At 41.4% G+C, this 16,465-nt stretch overlaps 1 protein-coding gene and 1 pseudogene across 6 annotated transcripts in view; one reads left to right on the forward strand and one right to left on the reverse strand.

Annotated features, from left to right (window-relative positions):
• The window catches only part of DNAJC15 (DnaJ heat shock protein family (Hsp40) member C15), a 213,956-nt gene extending 209,944 nt beyond the window's left edge, over positions 1–4,012 (reverse strand). For 5 of the 6 annotated variants that reach the window (XR_009559864.1, XR_009559865.1, XR_009559867.1 and 2 more), the window contains exon 1: positions 3,866–4,012. Coding sequence is in view for 3 of the 6 variants with exons in the window: in XM_060288271.2 (XP_060144254.1) it covers positions 3,866–3,970 (105 nt within the window). In the remaining 3 variants the exon portion in view is untranslated. Of the gene's footprint in view, positions 1–2,263; positions 2,333–3,865 lie in introns of those variants that run through there. The other variant, XM_060288272.2, reaches the window with a different exon arrangement.
• Positions 4,013–6,022: 2,010 nt separating this feature from the next.
• LOC115866539 (dihydrofolate reductase pseudogene) lies at positions 6,023–6,836 on the forward strand (annotated as a pseudogene).
• Positions 6,837–16,465: the final 9,629 nt, after the last annotated feature.

The raw sequence follows: 16,465 nt of genomic DNA on the forward strand, positions 1-16,465 counted from the left end.
GACAGCAAAGTCCCTCCTCAGGGAGCTTACATTTTAGCCTCCTCTTATGATAACAATGATAGGAACACTGTTTTACAGTGAGGAAAGAATAGGGCAAGGTTAAAAATATGGATATACAATACATAATCCATGTGATTTCTTCAAAGGTAAGCTTCAAGGTGAATATTTTAAATTCCAATTGCAACTGAAAAATAAAAGTGGTCTCTTTTTTTTGGTAATGAATAAGCACTTGATAATTTACATGTCTGATAGGTTTTGATTTTCATGTATAAGGTTTGCTTACACTGAAACATATATGTGGCTAATTTTCTTATATGTTACATCATCCTAATAATACTAGGAGTTACACTCTTCAGGAAAGTACTGAAAATTGAAAGGCTACCAAGTCATACAAACTGAATTTTGTTCAAACTGCTTTAAAAATTGTTAATATTCTCCTCTTAACTTTAAAGTTTCTTTTCTACTTGTCCATGAGAAGCAGCTTTGCTACAGCAAAGTCTGGTCATGACTTGTGATTATTAAACAATTAATTGTAAGATAGTATTTTATTCAAAGTACTATGCAGGTATTTCCTCCTACATTTTTAGCTTTTAATCTCCCAAACAGGCTAATGAACCTGAATTCTTAATCCCTAAAGGAAAGCTTACATGAGACAGTTATTTAACATCTACAACTGCAGATACATATTTCAAAAACTTTAAAATAAATTGCATCTTTTTAAAAAATGGTATGAAAAATGTCTTCTTCAATTCCTTGACAAACATTTGATTTTCTACTATTTTCAATATGATTAGCAAATATATCCCATACTTAGGTCATTTGTTCTTTGTTATCCTACACTTTGTCAACTTCCCATCACTTTCAGTACTTCTAAGTTTCCCCAAAGTTATTATTATCAACTCTCTTATGTTCCACCTCATCATTGGTCACTGCCTGGACCAGTGATTCCTTACAGAAGCAGAACAGACCCTTAGGGACTTTTTGAAAATTTGCAAGGACATTTTCTGGTTGTCACGATAAGTTGGATAGGAAGGAGGGTATTTAGTGGATGAGGACTATGGATCCTAGAAGTCCTAAAATATATGAGACAACATAGGACAACAAACAACTGCCTGCATCCCTCAAGATTTTAAAAGACTCTACTGGACACTGAGTAGATGAAAAGTCTATCTATGATCATCTTAGTCTAGGACTTTACTACATATAAAATATATCATGTTTGCACCATTTTAGTGAAGACTGAATTTTCCAGAATTGCAGCTATCATGTAAATTGAGGTAAGATTCCACTATGTTTCATTCAAAATTTTACCAAAAATTGTTCACAACTTGGGAAAAATTAGTTTGTCGATGACAATGGCTCTTATGGTATTTGAACTGCCAATGTAATACATCTGAAATCAGCCTGAATTTATAGCCATCCCACTCACAATGATTTCTTTGCACTGGTGCAATATGCCAGCAACTGATCAGTTCTTCATTGTGTCTTCTAATGTAATCATGCCTGAGTACTTACGTATTTAAATAGTAGACACATTATTTTCTAATAAAATACTTATTTTACCTTTATGCTTCAATTAGAGCAGTACACTGATTTTTTTAAATTATGCTTATGGGTATTTTTTATTGCCTATAAATCTTTAGGATATTACAGGAAACTTTAATATTTGTTATAAAAAGGGGGCTCTGGGCTGGACAGGTTTAGAATCACTGGCCTACACTTTAGCCTTCACGTGCCCAGACTACTAAAGATGTCTCCTAACTGATAGCTTGGATTCTATACACTCCCTTTTCCAAATAAAAGTACCTACAGATGTAAAAAAATCACCAATATTATTTCTATCTTCAAAATACCACAGGGCTCCAATTGCCTTGCAAATCAGTCCAGTACTGAGATTTTTACAACTCTCCATAGAGAGATGAGTTCTACCTAACCTAATATCTTATCCAGTTTACATCACAGACTGAACACTCTATTCAGAAAGCCTTATTTCTGGGATCTATCCTCAATATTTTGAAATATTTTGTAATAACCTATAAGGAAAAAGAACCTGAATATATATATACCCGAATCACTCTGCTGTGCACCTGAAACCCACATAACACAGTAAATCAACTATACTTCAATTTTAAAAAAAGTTAAATAATAAAAAAAAGAAAGAAAGCCTTATTTCTAAGGAGTCAGCAAGTCACAGCAGAAAGAGTGTTAGGATTTAGAACCCTAGGCCCACCGCTTATTAGGAGAATGATCCTGGATGAGTTACCACTTTCTGAGTCTCCATCTCCTCGTTTAAGTGACAACTGAAAAGGACCTTCTTCACAGGGCTGTGGTATGGAATGAATCAGACATAGCAGGAACTCGAAGAGTTTGCTACTTCAAACTTTTTATCTGTTTTGTTCGTTTACTTCTTCCAAGGATGATACCTGGCTGGTATCCAGCAGTGCTCAAGAAATGTCTGTTGAACAAAAGCATATTGCTTTCTGAAACCTTTCCAGCCCACTGACTCTGTTCCAGAAATTTATCAGTTAAGTAACAATAACTGAGCGCTTACAAATTGAGTGCTTACTTGAAGCAAACACCCAGTCTCTGCTCTTAAGAAACAAAAAAATGCTGGAAAATGACAGGTCAACATAAAAGATGTCACAAGACTGTGTATGACTAGTCAACGAACAGTATGGACAACAAGTGCTGTGCATCTAAGGGCAAGACATATCACTGTTGGCTGGATCAACACGGAAGGTGGTGTGGAAAAGGGATAAAACAGACTTTCTCCAACTAATCCATTCTTCTCACACGTAGCCTGAGAGAACTTTACAATTGTCCAACAGGTCACTCCTCTGCTTAAAGCTCATCAAAACGCAGGGGACACGGGTTCGAGCCCTGGTCGGGGAAGATTCCACATGCCGAGGAGCAACTAAGCCCGTGAGCCACAACTACTGAGCCCGCGTGCCACAACTACTGAAGCCCACGCGCCTAGAGCCCGTGCTCTGCAACAAGAGAAGCCCGCGCACCACAACGAAGAGTAGCCCCCGCTGGCGGCAACTAGAGAAAGCCTGTGAGCAGCAACAAAGACCTAACGCGGCCAAAAATAAATAAATAAATTTATTTAAAAACAAAATAATGTTTATATTGATTTCACGTCAAAATATCACTGTGGACATACTGGATTAAATAAAAATGCATTGTTAAAATTAAATCCACCTATTTTTTTCACTTCTTAAATATGGCTACTGAAAATCTAAAAACACGTATGCGGCTCGCATTGTTTCCACTGGACAGTTTCTTTTCCCAGCTCTACATTTCAGCCTGAAGAGACCCCTTTACTGTGTCTGACTGGGCCCTGTTTACCTGGCCTACGACTCTGTAGGTGATACTACTGGCGCCTGAAACGCTTCTTCCTCTTCACCGAGTCTGCTGCTACTCATTCTTCAGACCTTAGTTTTAGAACGATGGTTACAGCGCTTTCTCCTAGAAGCCTCCCCTGACCTCACCCCCTAGCCCCGAAAGACTGGACTGGGGTCTCCTCCTACATGATGGGAACACCCACCCTACAGCACTTATCACACTGCATCTGCAATTGCCTGTTCTCTGGTCTGTCTTCCCGACAAGAATGAAAGCTCCTTGAGGGACCAGAGATTCTCCGAACACGCCTACTCGTCAACGCCGGGCACCGAGGAGCATCAACTTTGAATAAATGAGGGGTGGTACAAAGATAGTGGATGAACACAGGGACGACCCCGGTTCGGGGGTAAGGGTGCAGAGAGGTGAGACAGGGACTGGGGTGGGGGGGGGCGGTGGGGGAGCGCTAGCGGGTAGGCTCGGGCAGCTTGGAGCGGAAGAACGGCAGGAGAGCCCGCAGACTCACCAGTCTCGGGTCAATGTCGGCGTCCGACCGCTTGGTCGGGGGCGGCGAGTCCCCAGCGTAGCGCAGGCTCTCGCCGGCGCCGGCGACGCCGCCACGGGCAGCCATGGCTATGCGGCGCGGGGCACTCGGAACGCCCCGCTGCCTACGAGGCGGCCGCAGGGACAAACTAGTTAGGGCGGGTCCGTTCGCGGGTTTTACCTATGCCTCTCCCGCTGCGCTAGTGGAGGGCGGGGCCCCAAGGGATCTCGTTCTCACGCAGGCTCAGACCAACTTGTCCCCTCAAGCCAAAGGTCAGATCCGAGCTGGGGCCCCTAGGATGTGGAGGAGTTTTTTCTTTGTTTCAGATTTGCGGGCCTAAAGCCAATGTTGGGACTCGTTGGGGCAAAGCGTGATGGGGCCCGTCTTCCTTCCCCTATCCCGACCTGAGAGCCTGGGGTTAAGCCCTGCAGTCTGATGTTAGATCTGATGTTGGTCTCATCAGATGCCGGACCAGGAGAGACCCAGAGAGTCTAAGTGCAGTGCCGAAGTTCCCTGACGTTCCCTGAGACCCACACCAGACCTTTCTAAACCTGCCCTCCCACACACACCCCGCCCAACCACTGATCATACTTCATAATACCACGGTTCTCCCATCCATGAGGGCAACAGAAGTGGCAATCTACTTACTCCACCCCTTCCCGCCATATGACTGGCTATATGTAAGATGAAATTACAAAGAAGAAACTTGTAACCTTCCACCCCACAAATGGTTTTGTGCTGACTTGGATATAGAAAGACCCACTTTGTTATTCGTTTTTTTCTTTATTTTATTTTTCAGATTTATTATTATTAATTTTTAAGTAAAGCCTTTTGGAGCAAAAATTAACCAACAAATGAAGCCAATGTAGTGCTTTCCAACTCCTGTACCAACTTGGAGCTCTTTTGCCTTTTATACCCATCGCAAAAGCAGCTTACAAATCTTTTCTTTTTTTTTTTATAATTCCTGATTTAAAAGTTTTGAGGACCTACTAATTTATTGATTTAGTTAATATTATTAGCAAGCCCAAGAAGTTAGGGCCTGGAGGAATTTACAATCCAGTAGGGAAGATAAAACTAATACGAAGTGATTATAATGTATTCCAGAGCATGAGACTATATGCATCATACAGCAGTATAAAGAGGAAGGGACTAGGAGGATAGAAGAGATCTGAGTTCTGGTGTATGTTCCTTCATTTTCTAGGCTTGTGTTCCTGAATATACCCATTAACTGCTTCAAATCTCTCCTTACCTGTGGCAGGGGAGTAACATTTCTCCAACATTCTGACTCAGGGAAATTGTAAGGATAACATGAAAAAAGGAAAAAAAAAGAATATGGAAGTAATTTGTACAATACACTTAAGAAGAGAGTTACTACCACAATTTGATTGGTGTTTCTGGGAGGGAGTGGCCATTTTTAACCAGGGTCATCAGAGGAGGGTTGGTGGAGACTGAGCCATTGAGGTGGTCAGTAACAAATGGGTAAGACTTTTTTACATGAAAGAGGAGGAAGACTGGAAATGTTAGCTGGAAACAAACACACAGAAATGAAAAAGGTGGCATGTAGAACTGGGTTAAAAAAAAAAAAACATGCCAAGACTCTTCAGAAAAATGGCCTTATTACATAGATTAATTTTCATTAGACTGATCCACAAGTATCGAGGACGTTGGTGAACTAAGTAAATAAATTGGATTGGAACCCACACGTCATTCATTCACTCATCCATTCATATATTCGATAAATATGTGTTAAGCATCTGTTAGGTATCAGACACTCTACTCGGCACTGAGTCTACAATGCCAAGTAAATAAATAAGATACAGTAAGTCCCCTACATACAAACCTTCAAGTTATGAACTTTCAAAATGTGAACGTGCGTTCGCATGTCCAATCACATAAGTTAGTTCACGTGTCTGGAGTACACTGTCACGTGTGCATCCTCTACAAGTGGTTGTGCTTTTATGTACTTTACTGTACAGTACTGTATAGAGTACAGTAGTACAGTACCTTTATTTTAAGTGCAGGATGTCCAGAAGCAAGCGTAAAAACAGCGATGTTGTAGCTGGTACTGCTAAGAAGTACAAAGGGATAACAGTGGAAACAAAAGTAAAAATAATTGAGAGAGTGGAGTGAGGCGACAAGATGGTGGACGTGGTTCATTCTTATAACATGAATCGTTCAACCACCGGCACGATTCTAAAGAACAAGAACAAGATCATGGAATGTGTAAAGTCTGCCATGCCGATGATGTCAACAATAATATAGAAGAAGCATGGAAAAGTGATGGAGGAATTTCGCGCCAAGCTGGCGGGTAATCCCCACGTCAGTGTGACACCCTAGCTCGGAAGTGTTTTCTGCCGCTGTCGTGGTTCATCCACTAAACTGCATGGTCGCTGTGTACATGGGCAGAACATGGGCATCGGCAAGAACAGGGACCTGCCCTGGCCCCTGCTCAGGAATGAATACAGGTATTTCCAGAGAATGACCACAACCTCTTCAGTAGAAGGTAAACAGAATTTGGTGATTATGGGTAGGAAAACCTGGTTCGCCATTCATTCCAGAGAAGAATCGACCTTTAAGGGACAGAATTAACATAGTTCTCATTAGAGAACTCAAGGAACCTCCACAGGGAGCTCATTTTCTTGCCAAAAGTCTGGATGACGCCTTAAAACTTACTGAGCGACTAGAATTAACAAATAAAGTGGACATGGTTTGGATAGTGGCGGGCAGTTCTGTTTATAAGGAAGCCACGAACAAGCCAGGCCACCTTAGACTATTCGTGACAAGGATCATGCAGGAATTTGAAAGTGACACATTTTTTCCAAAAATTGATTTGGAAAAATATAAACTTATCCCAGAATATCCAGGTGTTCTTTCTGACGTCCAGGAGGAGAAAGGCATTAAGTACAAATTTGAAGTATATGAAAAGAACGATAAATGTGAAAGTGTTTTCTGATCTATTTCAAGCCTCCTCCTACCCCTCCCCCCAAAATTATGTATTTTTTGTTATAGAGACTTTTGTTGATTTTAGATCCATGGATAATTATTTCTAAGCAAAGCACTTTTATTCCCCATTAATCTTAACTAGACTCTATCAGATACCATTTGTGAAACATTTCTTGCTGTAACTGTCTGAATACCCATCAGGAGTCAAGAATAGGTGACCAGCACCTGCCTAGGGCAGAATATCTACCAAGACAGCCCAAAGTGGGAGACTCCCCTGGTAGCATGAGTTGAAACAACCAGAGCCCATAGAGCTAGGAGCTAGGCAGATGGGTCCAAAGGTCAGAAATGGATTATAAACAGAAGAGCTAGCATTCAATTATTAAAATTAGATCAAAAGAGGGACTGTGGGGCTTCCCTGGTGGCGCAGTGGTTGAGAGTCCGCCTGCCGATGCAGGGGACATGGGTTCGTGCCCCGGTCCGGGAAGATCCCACATGCCGCGGAGTGGCTGGGCCCGCGAGCCATGACCGCTGAGCCTGCGCATCTGGAGCCTGTGCTCCGCAACGGGAGAGGCCACAACAGTGAGAGGCCAACGTACAGCAAAAAAAAAAAAAAAAAAAAAGAGGGACTGTGAATTACTTTATATCACACTTCTGAAAAAAATTCTGTTCACTCAGACCAGGAGTCAATAAGTTGAAAACTCCAGGATATAGCAGCTCATGCAGCTCAATATCAAAAAAACAAACAACCCAATCCAAAAATGGGCAGAAGACCTAAAGAGACATTTCTCCAAAGAAGATATACAGATTGCCAACAAACACATGAAAGGATGCTCAACATCACTAATCATTAGAGAAATGCAAATCAAAATGCAATGAGGTATTACCTCACACCAGTCAGAATGGCCATCATCAAAAAATCTACAAACAATAGTTGCTGGAGAGGATGTGGAGAAAAGGGAACCCCCTTGCACTGTTGGTGGGAATGTAAATTGATACAGCCATTATGGAGAACAGTATGGAGGTTCCTTAAAAAACTAAAAGTAGAGCTACCGTATGACCCAGCAATCCCACTACTGGGCATATACCCTGAGAAAACCATAATCCAAAGAGTCATGTACCACAACGTTCATTGCAGCTCTATTTATAATAGCCAGGACATGGAAGCAATCTAAGTGTCCATCGACAGATGAATGGATAAAGAAGATGTGGCACATATATACAATGGAATATTACTCAGCTATAAAAGGAAACGAAATTGAGATATTTGTAGTGAGGTGAATGGACCTAGAGACTGTCATGCACAGTGAAGTAAGTCAGAAAGAGAAAAATAAATACCGTATGCTAACACATATATATGGAATCTAAAAAAAAAAAAAGGTTCTGAAGAACCTAGGGGCAGGACAGGAATAAAGACGCAGCCATAGAGAAGGGACTTGAGGACATGGGGAGGGGGAAGGGTAAGCTGTGATGAAGTGAGAGAGTGGCCTGGACATATATACACTACTAAATGTAAAATAGATAGCTAGTGGGAAGCAGCCACATAGCACAGGGTGATCAGCTCCGTGCTCTGTGATCACCTAGAGGGATGGGATAGGGAGGGTGGGAGGGAGACACAAGAGGGAGGGGATATGGGGCTATATGTATATGTATAGCTGATTCACTTTGTTATAAAGTAGAAACTAACACACCATTGTAAAGCAATTTTACTCCAATAAACATGTTAATAAATAAATAAATAAATAAAGGTGGGGGAACTCCAGGATATTCCACAGGGATCGTAAAAAGGCAGGTATGAGACTACCATTTCGGTGGTTAAAGGAGAAGGTCTGAGACCTTAAAAAACTTTGTTTCTGATCTTCAGTGAGATTGCATGGGATGTTACAATGATAGAACAAGAATCGGCTGCTCTTTACAAAATAGAATAATCTAATATCAAGCGTAATGGCTAAAATTAAAAATTCAGAGGTAATAAATTGAGAATGAATATTGCTAGAAACCAAAATTAGTAAGTTAGAAACTAAATTTCACAGAATTAAAAAATGAAAATTAAAACATGTTTTACCCATCACGTTAACAAAGATTTAGGTTAAGTATCCAAAAAAAAAAAAAAAAAGCATTTTCTGCCTTATAAATTGGTACAATATTTTTAGAGTGTAAGTTAGCAACATGAATTAAAATTCAAACTATTCTGGGTTTGGACACAGAACTTCCACTTCTAGAAATTAATCCTGTACAAAGAAGTGGACCCAAGAGTATTTGTTGCAACTTTTTTTTTTCAAACTTGGAAACAGCCCAAATGTTGATTAATAAGAAATAACTAACCAATATGTCTATAAAATGTAACATCTGCAGCAGTTCAAAAGAAAGAAGTTCTGACAGAAAAATGCCAAAAATTGCTAAGTAAAGGAAACAAATTGCGTGTAATACTCAAAAATGTTTAATAAATGTTCACGTGTGGGGAAAAAAGAAAAAAAAGAGATGGAGAAACTTCTCAGTGTGCAGATGCAAGATCAGCATCAACGTCGAGTCCCGCTCAGCTTAATGCTGATTCAAGGGAAAGCTAAAAGCCTTTCTGAGGACTTGAAGAAGAAACACAGCAAAGAATCAGAGGGCACATCTTTTAATGTCAGCCATGGCTGGTTTCATCCGTTCAGGGCTAGAGCCAACCTTCACAATGTAAAAGTAAGTGGCAAGGCAGAGAATGCAGATTCGGTAGCTGCCAGGGAATTTCCTGAATTGCTTTGAGAAATTATTGATGAAGGCATGTATTGACCCGAGCATGTTTTTAATGTGGATGAGACAGGACTGTACTGGAAGAGGATGCCAGACCAAGGTTACATCAGTGAGGAGGAAAAGTTGATGTCAGGCTATAAAGCAGCAAAGGATAGGCTAACTCTGTTGTTTGGTGGAAATGCTTCCGGTGATATGAAACTGAAGTGTCTCTTAGTCTATCATTCAGAGAACCCAAGAGCCCTTAAAACATAGCCAAGGGCTCTTTTCCTGTTGTGTGGAAGAGTAACCCCAAAGCCTGGGTTACCCAAGCCATTTTCCAGGACGGGTTTTTCCACCACTTTATCCCGGAGGTAGAGAAATATTGCTTGGAGACAGACATCCCATTCAACATTCTTTTGCTGCTCGACAGTGCTCCGGGCCACTCCCCATGCATGGACGACTTTCATCCCAACGTCAAAGTAGTGTATCTTCCACCGAATACTATGTCACTCAGCCAGCCTATGGACCAGGGAGTTACAGCGACTTCCAAGAAATATTATTTACGTTACACTTTTCGTCAGGCAGTAAAGGCAAGTGACGAATCAGGAACAACCTTGTGACAATTTTGGAAGGACTATAACATCTACAAGGCTATAAAATCATTGACTTTGCTTGGCGTGAGGTTACGGCCGTCACCATGAATGGGGTTTGGAAGAAATTTGCCCGCAATTTGTTCATGATTTTTGTGGATTTGAGAAGGTGGATGAGGAATCCAAAGAGGTCTTCAGCCACTTAGTGACCCTCAGCGAGAAGCCGTAGCTAGATCTGCAAGAGGACGACTTCATTGAACTCCTTGCTGTGCAACACGAGGGGCTTACTAATGAAGACCTGATGAGATTGGAGGGCCAGAGAAAGGACGAAGAGAGACAAGAGGAAGAAGAAGTAACTGAAGAATCGAAGAGATTCATGACACAGGAAATGGCAAGGGGATATTTTTTATTTGAGGAGGCACTGGTTTTGAGGCACAGGACCCGAACCTAGAACAGTACACAAAGGTTGCAGCAGCCATTCAGAATGCAATCCAGTGCTACCATGTCATCTACGACGAGAAAAAAAGAGCAACTTCCCAGACATCACTGGGTCATTTTTTTCAGAAGGGTGGAATTGAATCCAGCAAGGAACCAGACCTGTGCCATCACCGTCAGGCGTGAGTGAAATTGCAGCTTGCCCTCCATCTCCTGTTGCTGAAGATCCTTCAGCTCTACCATCTCACACCACCTCTCCCTCCGCCAGTCAGTAACTCTTCTTGCCTGTTCACTCGATGCCAGCCCCTGTATGCCAGCTGTTGTACTGGACTGCTGTATTTTCAAGGTAGTGTACTGTAAGATTAAAAATGTTTTCTTCGTTTTTTGTGTTTGTTTTTTATGTATGATTTGTGTGAAAAGTATTATAAACCTATTACAGTACAGTACTATATAGTGGGTTGTGTTAGTTGGGTACCTAGGCTAATTTCGTGGGACTTACGAACGCGCTCTCGGAAGGGAACTCCTTCTTATGTAGGTGACTTACTGTATCTGATTTCTTGGAGTTCACAGACTCCACTTCACAGGAGGGTTATGGTGTCCCCTAGTGGCTGGGCCCTTGCAGTCACAGTTTTCCAGCCTGGAGCAAAGGAGCAATTAAAGCAAGACCCAGGTCAAATGCAGCTCCTCTTACAGCAGCTGCTGCCTCTGCTCAAGAACCGGAGGGAAGCTTCCAGAGTGGAAGTCAGGAAAAGAGGAGAAAGGAGAACCTGGCAGGGGAGAGGATAACAAGATAGAAGGGAGTTGGGCTCAGCAGGGTTGTAGCTCGCATTCCACCTACTGAGAGCAGATTGCTGGTTGCTTGCAGGTTTGCCCCAGTTCCACTGCTGCTTTGGGTATCTCCTCCTACAGCAGTAGCCACCTTTAAAGAAAAATCTTCCACAAAGACTACTCAGTTGTCAGACTTTGGTTCTTTGCTAAGGTTACCCTCACCAGCAAAAAAAAAGGGACAGAAACAAGAACAATTAAGTCCTCTCTCTCCCCAGAAGGATCTCTTCCTGATTTAGCTAAATTTACTTCTCTGGCTTCCCTGAGAATGAAGAGGAATGCTTCTTGTGAAACCCAAAGGGGAATCCACATGAAATTTTCATTGGCCTATTTTTATTAGTTAAATCACTTCAGAGACAGGTAACACTACATTCAATAGACTTTTTAAAAGAAAAGCAGGTATTGGTAATACATCTTAGATATATCTCAATAAAAAAAAGGTTTTAAACATTTGTTTTTTTTAAAAAGACTTTTGGCAAAAAATAAATAAACTGACCTCTGTGTGCCTCAGTTTCTCGTCAGTAAAGTAGGGGATAATAATAGCACCTCCTGCGTGAGGATTACATGAATTGACTTTTGTAAAGCTCTTAGAACATATCTACAACTTACTCTATATACCGAGTAAGTTCTATAAAGTGTTAGTTACTCTTTTCCTTATATTACCTCTTTCACCTGCTTGTTTCCTTGTATATTTTCTTCTTTCTTCTCAGCCCCAACTGTTGCGTTTGATCCCCAAGTAGTTGTCTTGTCTTTGAAATGATATAATCTGATTAGACATTACAAAGTGATAAAGTGTAAGTGTTGGGGGCGCAAGGAGTTGTGTTTACAGAAATGAAATTAAATGCTTTGGAAAGACTCGACAAAAGCAAGTTAGAAAAAAAAAAAGCCGTCAAATGGCAGGTGTAAGAGACTCATAAAAACTGAGCATGATTCTACAGTTTGTTTATAAAATGTCTTGTTCCCGCTTTATTTTAACAAACCCAAATTAGTAGTCATTGAGGATAGATCACCGGTGTAGAAGAAATTGGAGGCAGAACTGAATCAGAGGGCCCACACCCATGTAAAAGACTTTGGCCCTGCAGGTAAACATAGGGTACACGAATAGATATAGTGGATACAGTGTATGTCTGTTCTTCTATTTAAATAATAGCACTTCCTGTGTGAGGATTACATGAATTGACTTTTGTAAAGCTCTTAGAACAATGCCAGATACATAGTAAGTTCTAGAAAAGACCCAGGCAGGAGTCAGAGAAGCGAGTGCTCAAGCTGGCCACGGAAGGGTGAATACAAGTTTGCTGGATTGATAAGAATGAGGCAGGCTCGAGGGTGAGGAGGGGGTTGGGTTGGGGGGTCGGGAACGAGGTAGAGAAGGCATCATATATGAATAGTACAGCAAGTCATCCAGTTTGGCTAACCTTAAAGTACAAAGACAATGAAGATGGATAAGGGTAGACAGATAACCCAAGGCCAGATACAGCCCAGCTTTATTTAATAAGAAAAGGCATTTAGAGTTTATCTCATAGGTCAAAGCAAGACATGAAAAAATGTCAAATGTGGTAGTGACGTGATCAGATCTACATGCTAGGAAGATCATTCTGGTAGCGATGATGTGGGATGGATGTGCCAAAACTAGAAAAGGGAGATCAACAAGGAGTTATTGCAATAGCCTGAGCATAAGATGTTGAGGCCTAAACTAGGGCAGTGGCAGGGTGGCCCCACCACTCTGGTCGTGGTGTTTGTTTCATGGATGGGCACATAGCCCTTCTGGGATATTGGTAGTATAGGAGAAGTTTGCTGTGTGCTTCAGGGAAAGCAGTTTCTTTCTATTCAGGTGGACATGAACAGAGAAGCATGAAGCCCTAATTGTGGTTGACAATCGTTTGACAGCCATGAGCTAGGGTGACCTTGTAATTTATCATCCCAAACTAGATCACATTTGAATGAAAGATAGTGCTATAAATAGTTGTGTTAGGACAATAGATGTAACTGGGAGTGTCCTGGCCAACCAGGACACATAATGCACCAACTGAAACTGTGCACCTCAGATTGGGACTTGAACCCATGCAGCTGGGACTCAAACCCGGCCAAAACCCACAGTCTTCCAACTGGGATCACACACCTGGTTTTAGGACTCAACGAAGCTCGGGTTCTTGATGTCTCATCGCAGAAAGAATTCAGTGAGAGACAAAGTGATAGGTAAGAAGTGGATTTATTTAGAGAGAAACACACTCCACAGAGTGTGGGCCATCTCAGAAGGTGAGAAAGACACCAGGGTATGGGGTTGTTAGTTTTTATGGGGTGGGTAATTTCACAGGCTAATGAGTGGCAGGAGTATTCCAGCTATTTTAGGAAGGGGCGGGATTTCCAGGAATTGGGCCACTGCCCACTTTTTGATCTTTATGGTCCGTCTTGGAACTGTCATGGCTCCTGTGGGTGTGTCATTTAGCTTGCTGATGTGAGGCTCAAGGTCGAGTGGAAGTTGTCTGCCATCTTGGATCCATTTGGTTCTAATCAGTTTAAGTCATGTCCTCGGGCTGTGTCATTCTCTCAAAGGTTGTGCCCTGCCTCCTTCCCTCCTGTTTCACGACCATGAGAAGACATGGCCTGAGGATGCAGCAAACACCCCTGAAAGCTACAAGGAGGTCAAAAAGAAACTGAGTCCTTAATCAAACTTCATTTGAAGTTTACCCCATCTCTGAAATTTTTAGTTATGAAGTAAAAATTCCCTTTATTTTCATTTCTCTTTAATTTTGTTTTTTGAAGTGTAAGCATTTAAAAGTAGAAAGAATAGTATAACGAGACCTCATAGCCCCTAAATCCAGACTCAACAATCGTCAAGATTCTGCCACAATACTCTCTCTAGGGACTTCCCTGGTGGTCCAGTAGTTAGGACTCTGTGCTTCCATTGCCAAGGGCATGGGCTTGATCCCTGGTCGGGGAACTAAGATCCCACACACACACACAAAAAGTACTCTATTTTCCTTTCTTGGATGAAGTATTTTAAAGCAAATGAAGATACCATTTCATTTCACCCTGAATATTTCAATATATTTCCTGCAAAATATGGACGTTTTCTAACATATCACACCATTGAGACATCTAATAAAAATTGATAACTTTTTTTGTCATCTAATATCCAGTTATATCCAAATTTCTCTCGTCGTTACGAAAAATGTGTAAATAGCTGATTTGTTCACGTCAGGATCCAAACGAAGTCGGCACACCACAGTTGATTTTTATGTCACATTCGTCTCATTTAGTCACAAAAATTCCTTTCCCCACATTTTTTCATGCCACTTGATGCCAAACCCAACTACATGTGACCGATGTACAGCGAGGCCAAAAAAACCAGAACATTGGAGTTTGGAGCAGAGAAAGGTTTATTACAGGGGCCAAGCAAGGAAAACAGGTGTCTTGTACTCAAAAACTCTGAACTCCCCAGTAGTTTGGGGGGAAGAGTTTTTATAGGCAAGATTTGGGGGGTGGGCTGCAGGGTGTGTGACTTTCTTCTGATTGGTTGGTGGTGAGGTAACAGGGTGGTGTTCCAGGAATAATTCTCCACGTGGGTGGGGGCCTTAATTCCTGAAGAAGAGCTCAAAGATATTGTTCTGCATATCTCTTGAGGAGGAACAAGGACTCGACTGCTTTTCCTTTGTTTCTATATTCCCTTGTTACCGAAACAAATTTGTATCTGCTGGCCAGTCTACTGTACTGACACTGGGCTGTGGTGAAGGAAAGTACCGGTGTTTATTGTAAGGCACCAGGCAAGGAGCATGGGGCAGCAAATGCTCAAATAACCTGAACTCCCCAATGGGAGGGAGAAGAGCTAGAAGTCAGGAGAGAATGGGGCTATGGAAACCAAGAAAATTTCAAAAGGGATGAAATAGTGAGAAATGCCAGATACCTACAGGTAAGGAAAAAAGGTTCCCATTGAATGTGGCAAGTAGGTGGTTGCTGGTGGAATCTCATCCAGACTAGATAGTCATCACCACCCACACCACATTCTAGAATATTCTAAAGAATATCTTTTTTAAAAAGTATAAAAAGAGCAGTAAATCCTATTTCTCTGTGTATTGATATCAGACAATTTATATAGCAGGAAGAGAAGGGAAAACTAGCTAACTTGGATTTTATCATCGATCAGATGATTAGGTTTTTAAAATGACTGTTACTCTGTGATCACCTGGGTATATTCTTAAATGTTCATCCTTCAGAACTTAAGTAGGATGACAATGAACTGCTCTGCCTTCTCCTTAATGATATTCACTGAACTACCGATAACAAGAAAATACAGCTGAAGAGTGATTTCAGCACTGTATTTCTAATCTTACAGGAGATTTTAAAAACAAAGAAGTGAGTCTAAAGGGAATCACTAGGGGATAAGCCAAACAAAAACGTGTTTTCATTTTTTAACTTCAACATGTATTTTCAGTTGACTGACTTCAATAGCGGGAAAGCTGGGTGTAGCCTATGTCAAAGGCAGAAAGGTAAGTGCCCTTCATGGAGGTGTCCACTGTCTCATTGTGGAAAAGCGGTATCAGCATCATGTAGATTTGTCTACAACGGTCCCCCAGAGCAGTATCTGCAGCTCAGGTGCCAGCTAGAGATAATCCCATGAAAGAAAACCTGGCACCAGTCCCCATACGTTATTTTCTGGATCCAATTTACATTTTGTGCTTTTGTCTAGCGGAGCCAAGACAGCATAAACAATGCCAAACCCGGTATTCTGATTATTTTCAGGCTGATTGAATCTGGCACATTACATGGTTTTATCTAATTAACCAACATGTGGTACAAAACAAAACAAATTTGAAATGGAAAGCTCTTTCTGCCTTTATTGAGAGACTGAGGTGAATATATAATTATTTTGTCCTTGTCTCTCAGCCAAAATTATAGTTGAGAAAGGAGGCCTTTTTCTACTAGATAGCAAAACAAGTTCTGTGTATTACTTATCTATTATAATGAAAATTTATTGTGTTTTACATTTTCCCAAATCCAGCCCTTCCCATGTCCCTCTTGGTCCCCAAAGGAGGAGGAATGTGTGGAAGATATGCTCCTAATTGTGGTATGATAAGAT

This window comes from Globicephala melas, chromosome 18 (assembly GCF_963455315.2).
Source record: "Globicephala melas chromosome 18, mGloMel1.2, whole genome shotgun sequence".
NCBI classification, from domain to species: Eukaryota; Metazoa; Chordata; class Mammalia; order Artiodactyla; family Delphinidae; genus Globicephala; species Globicephala melas.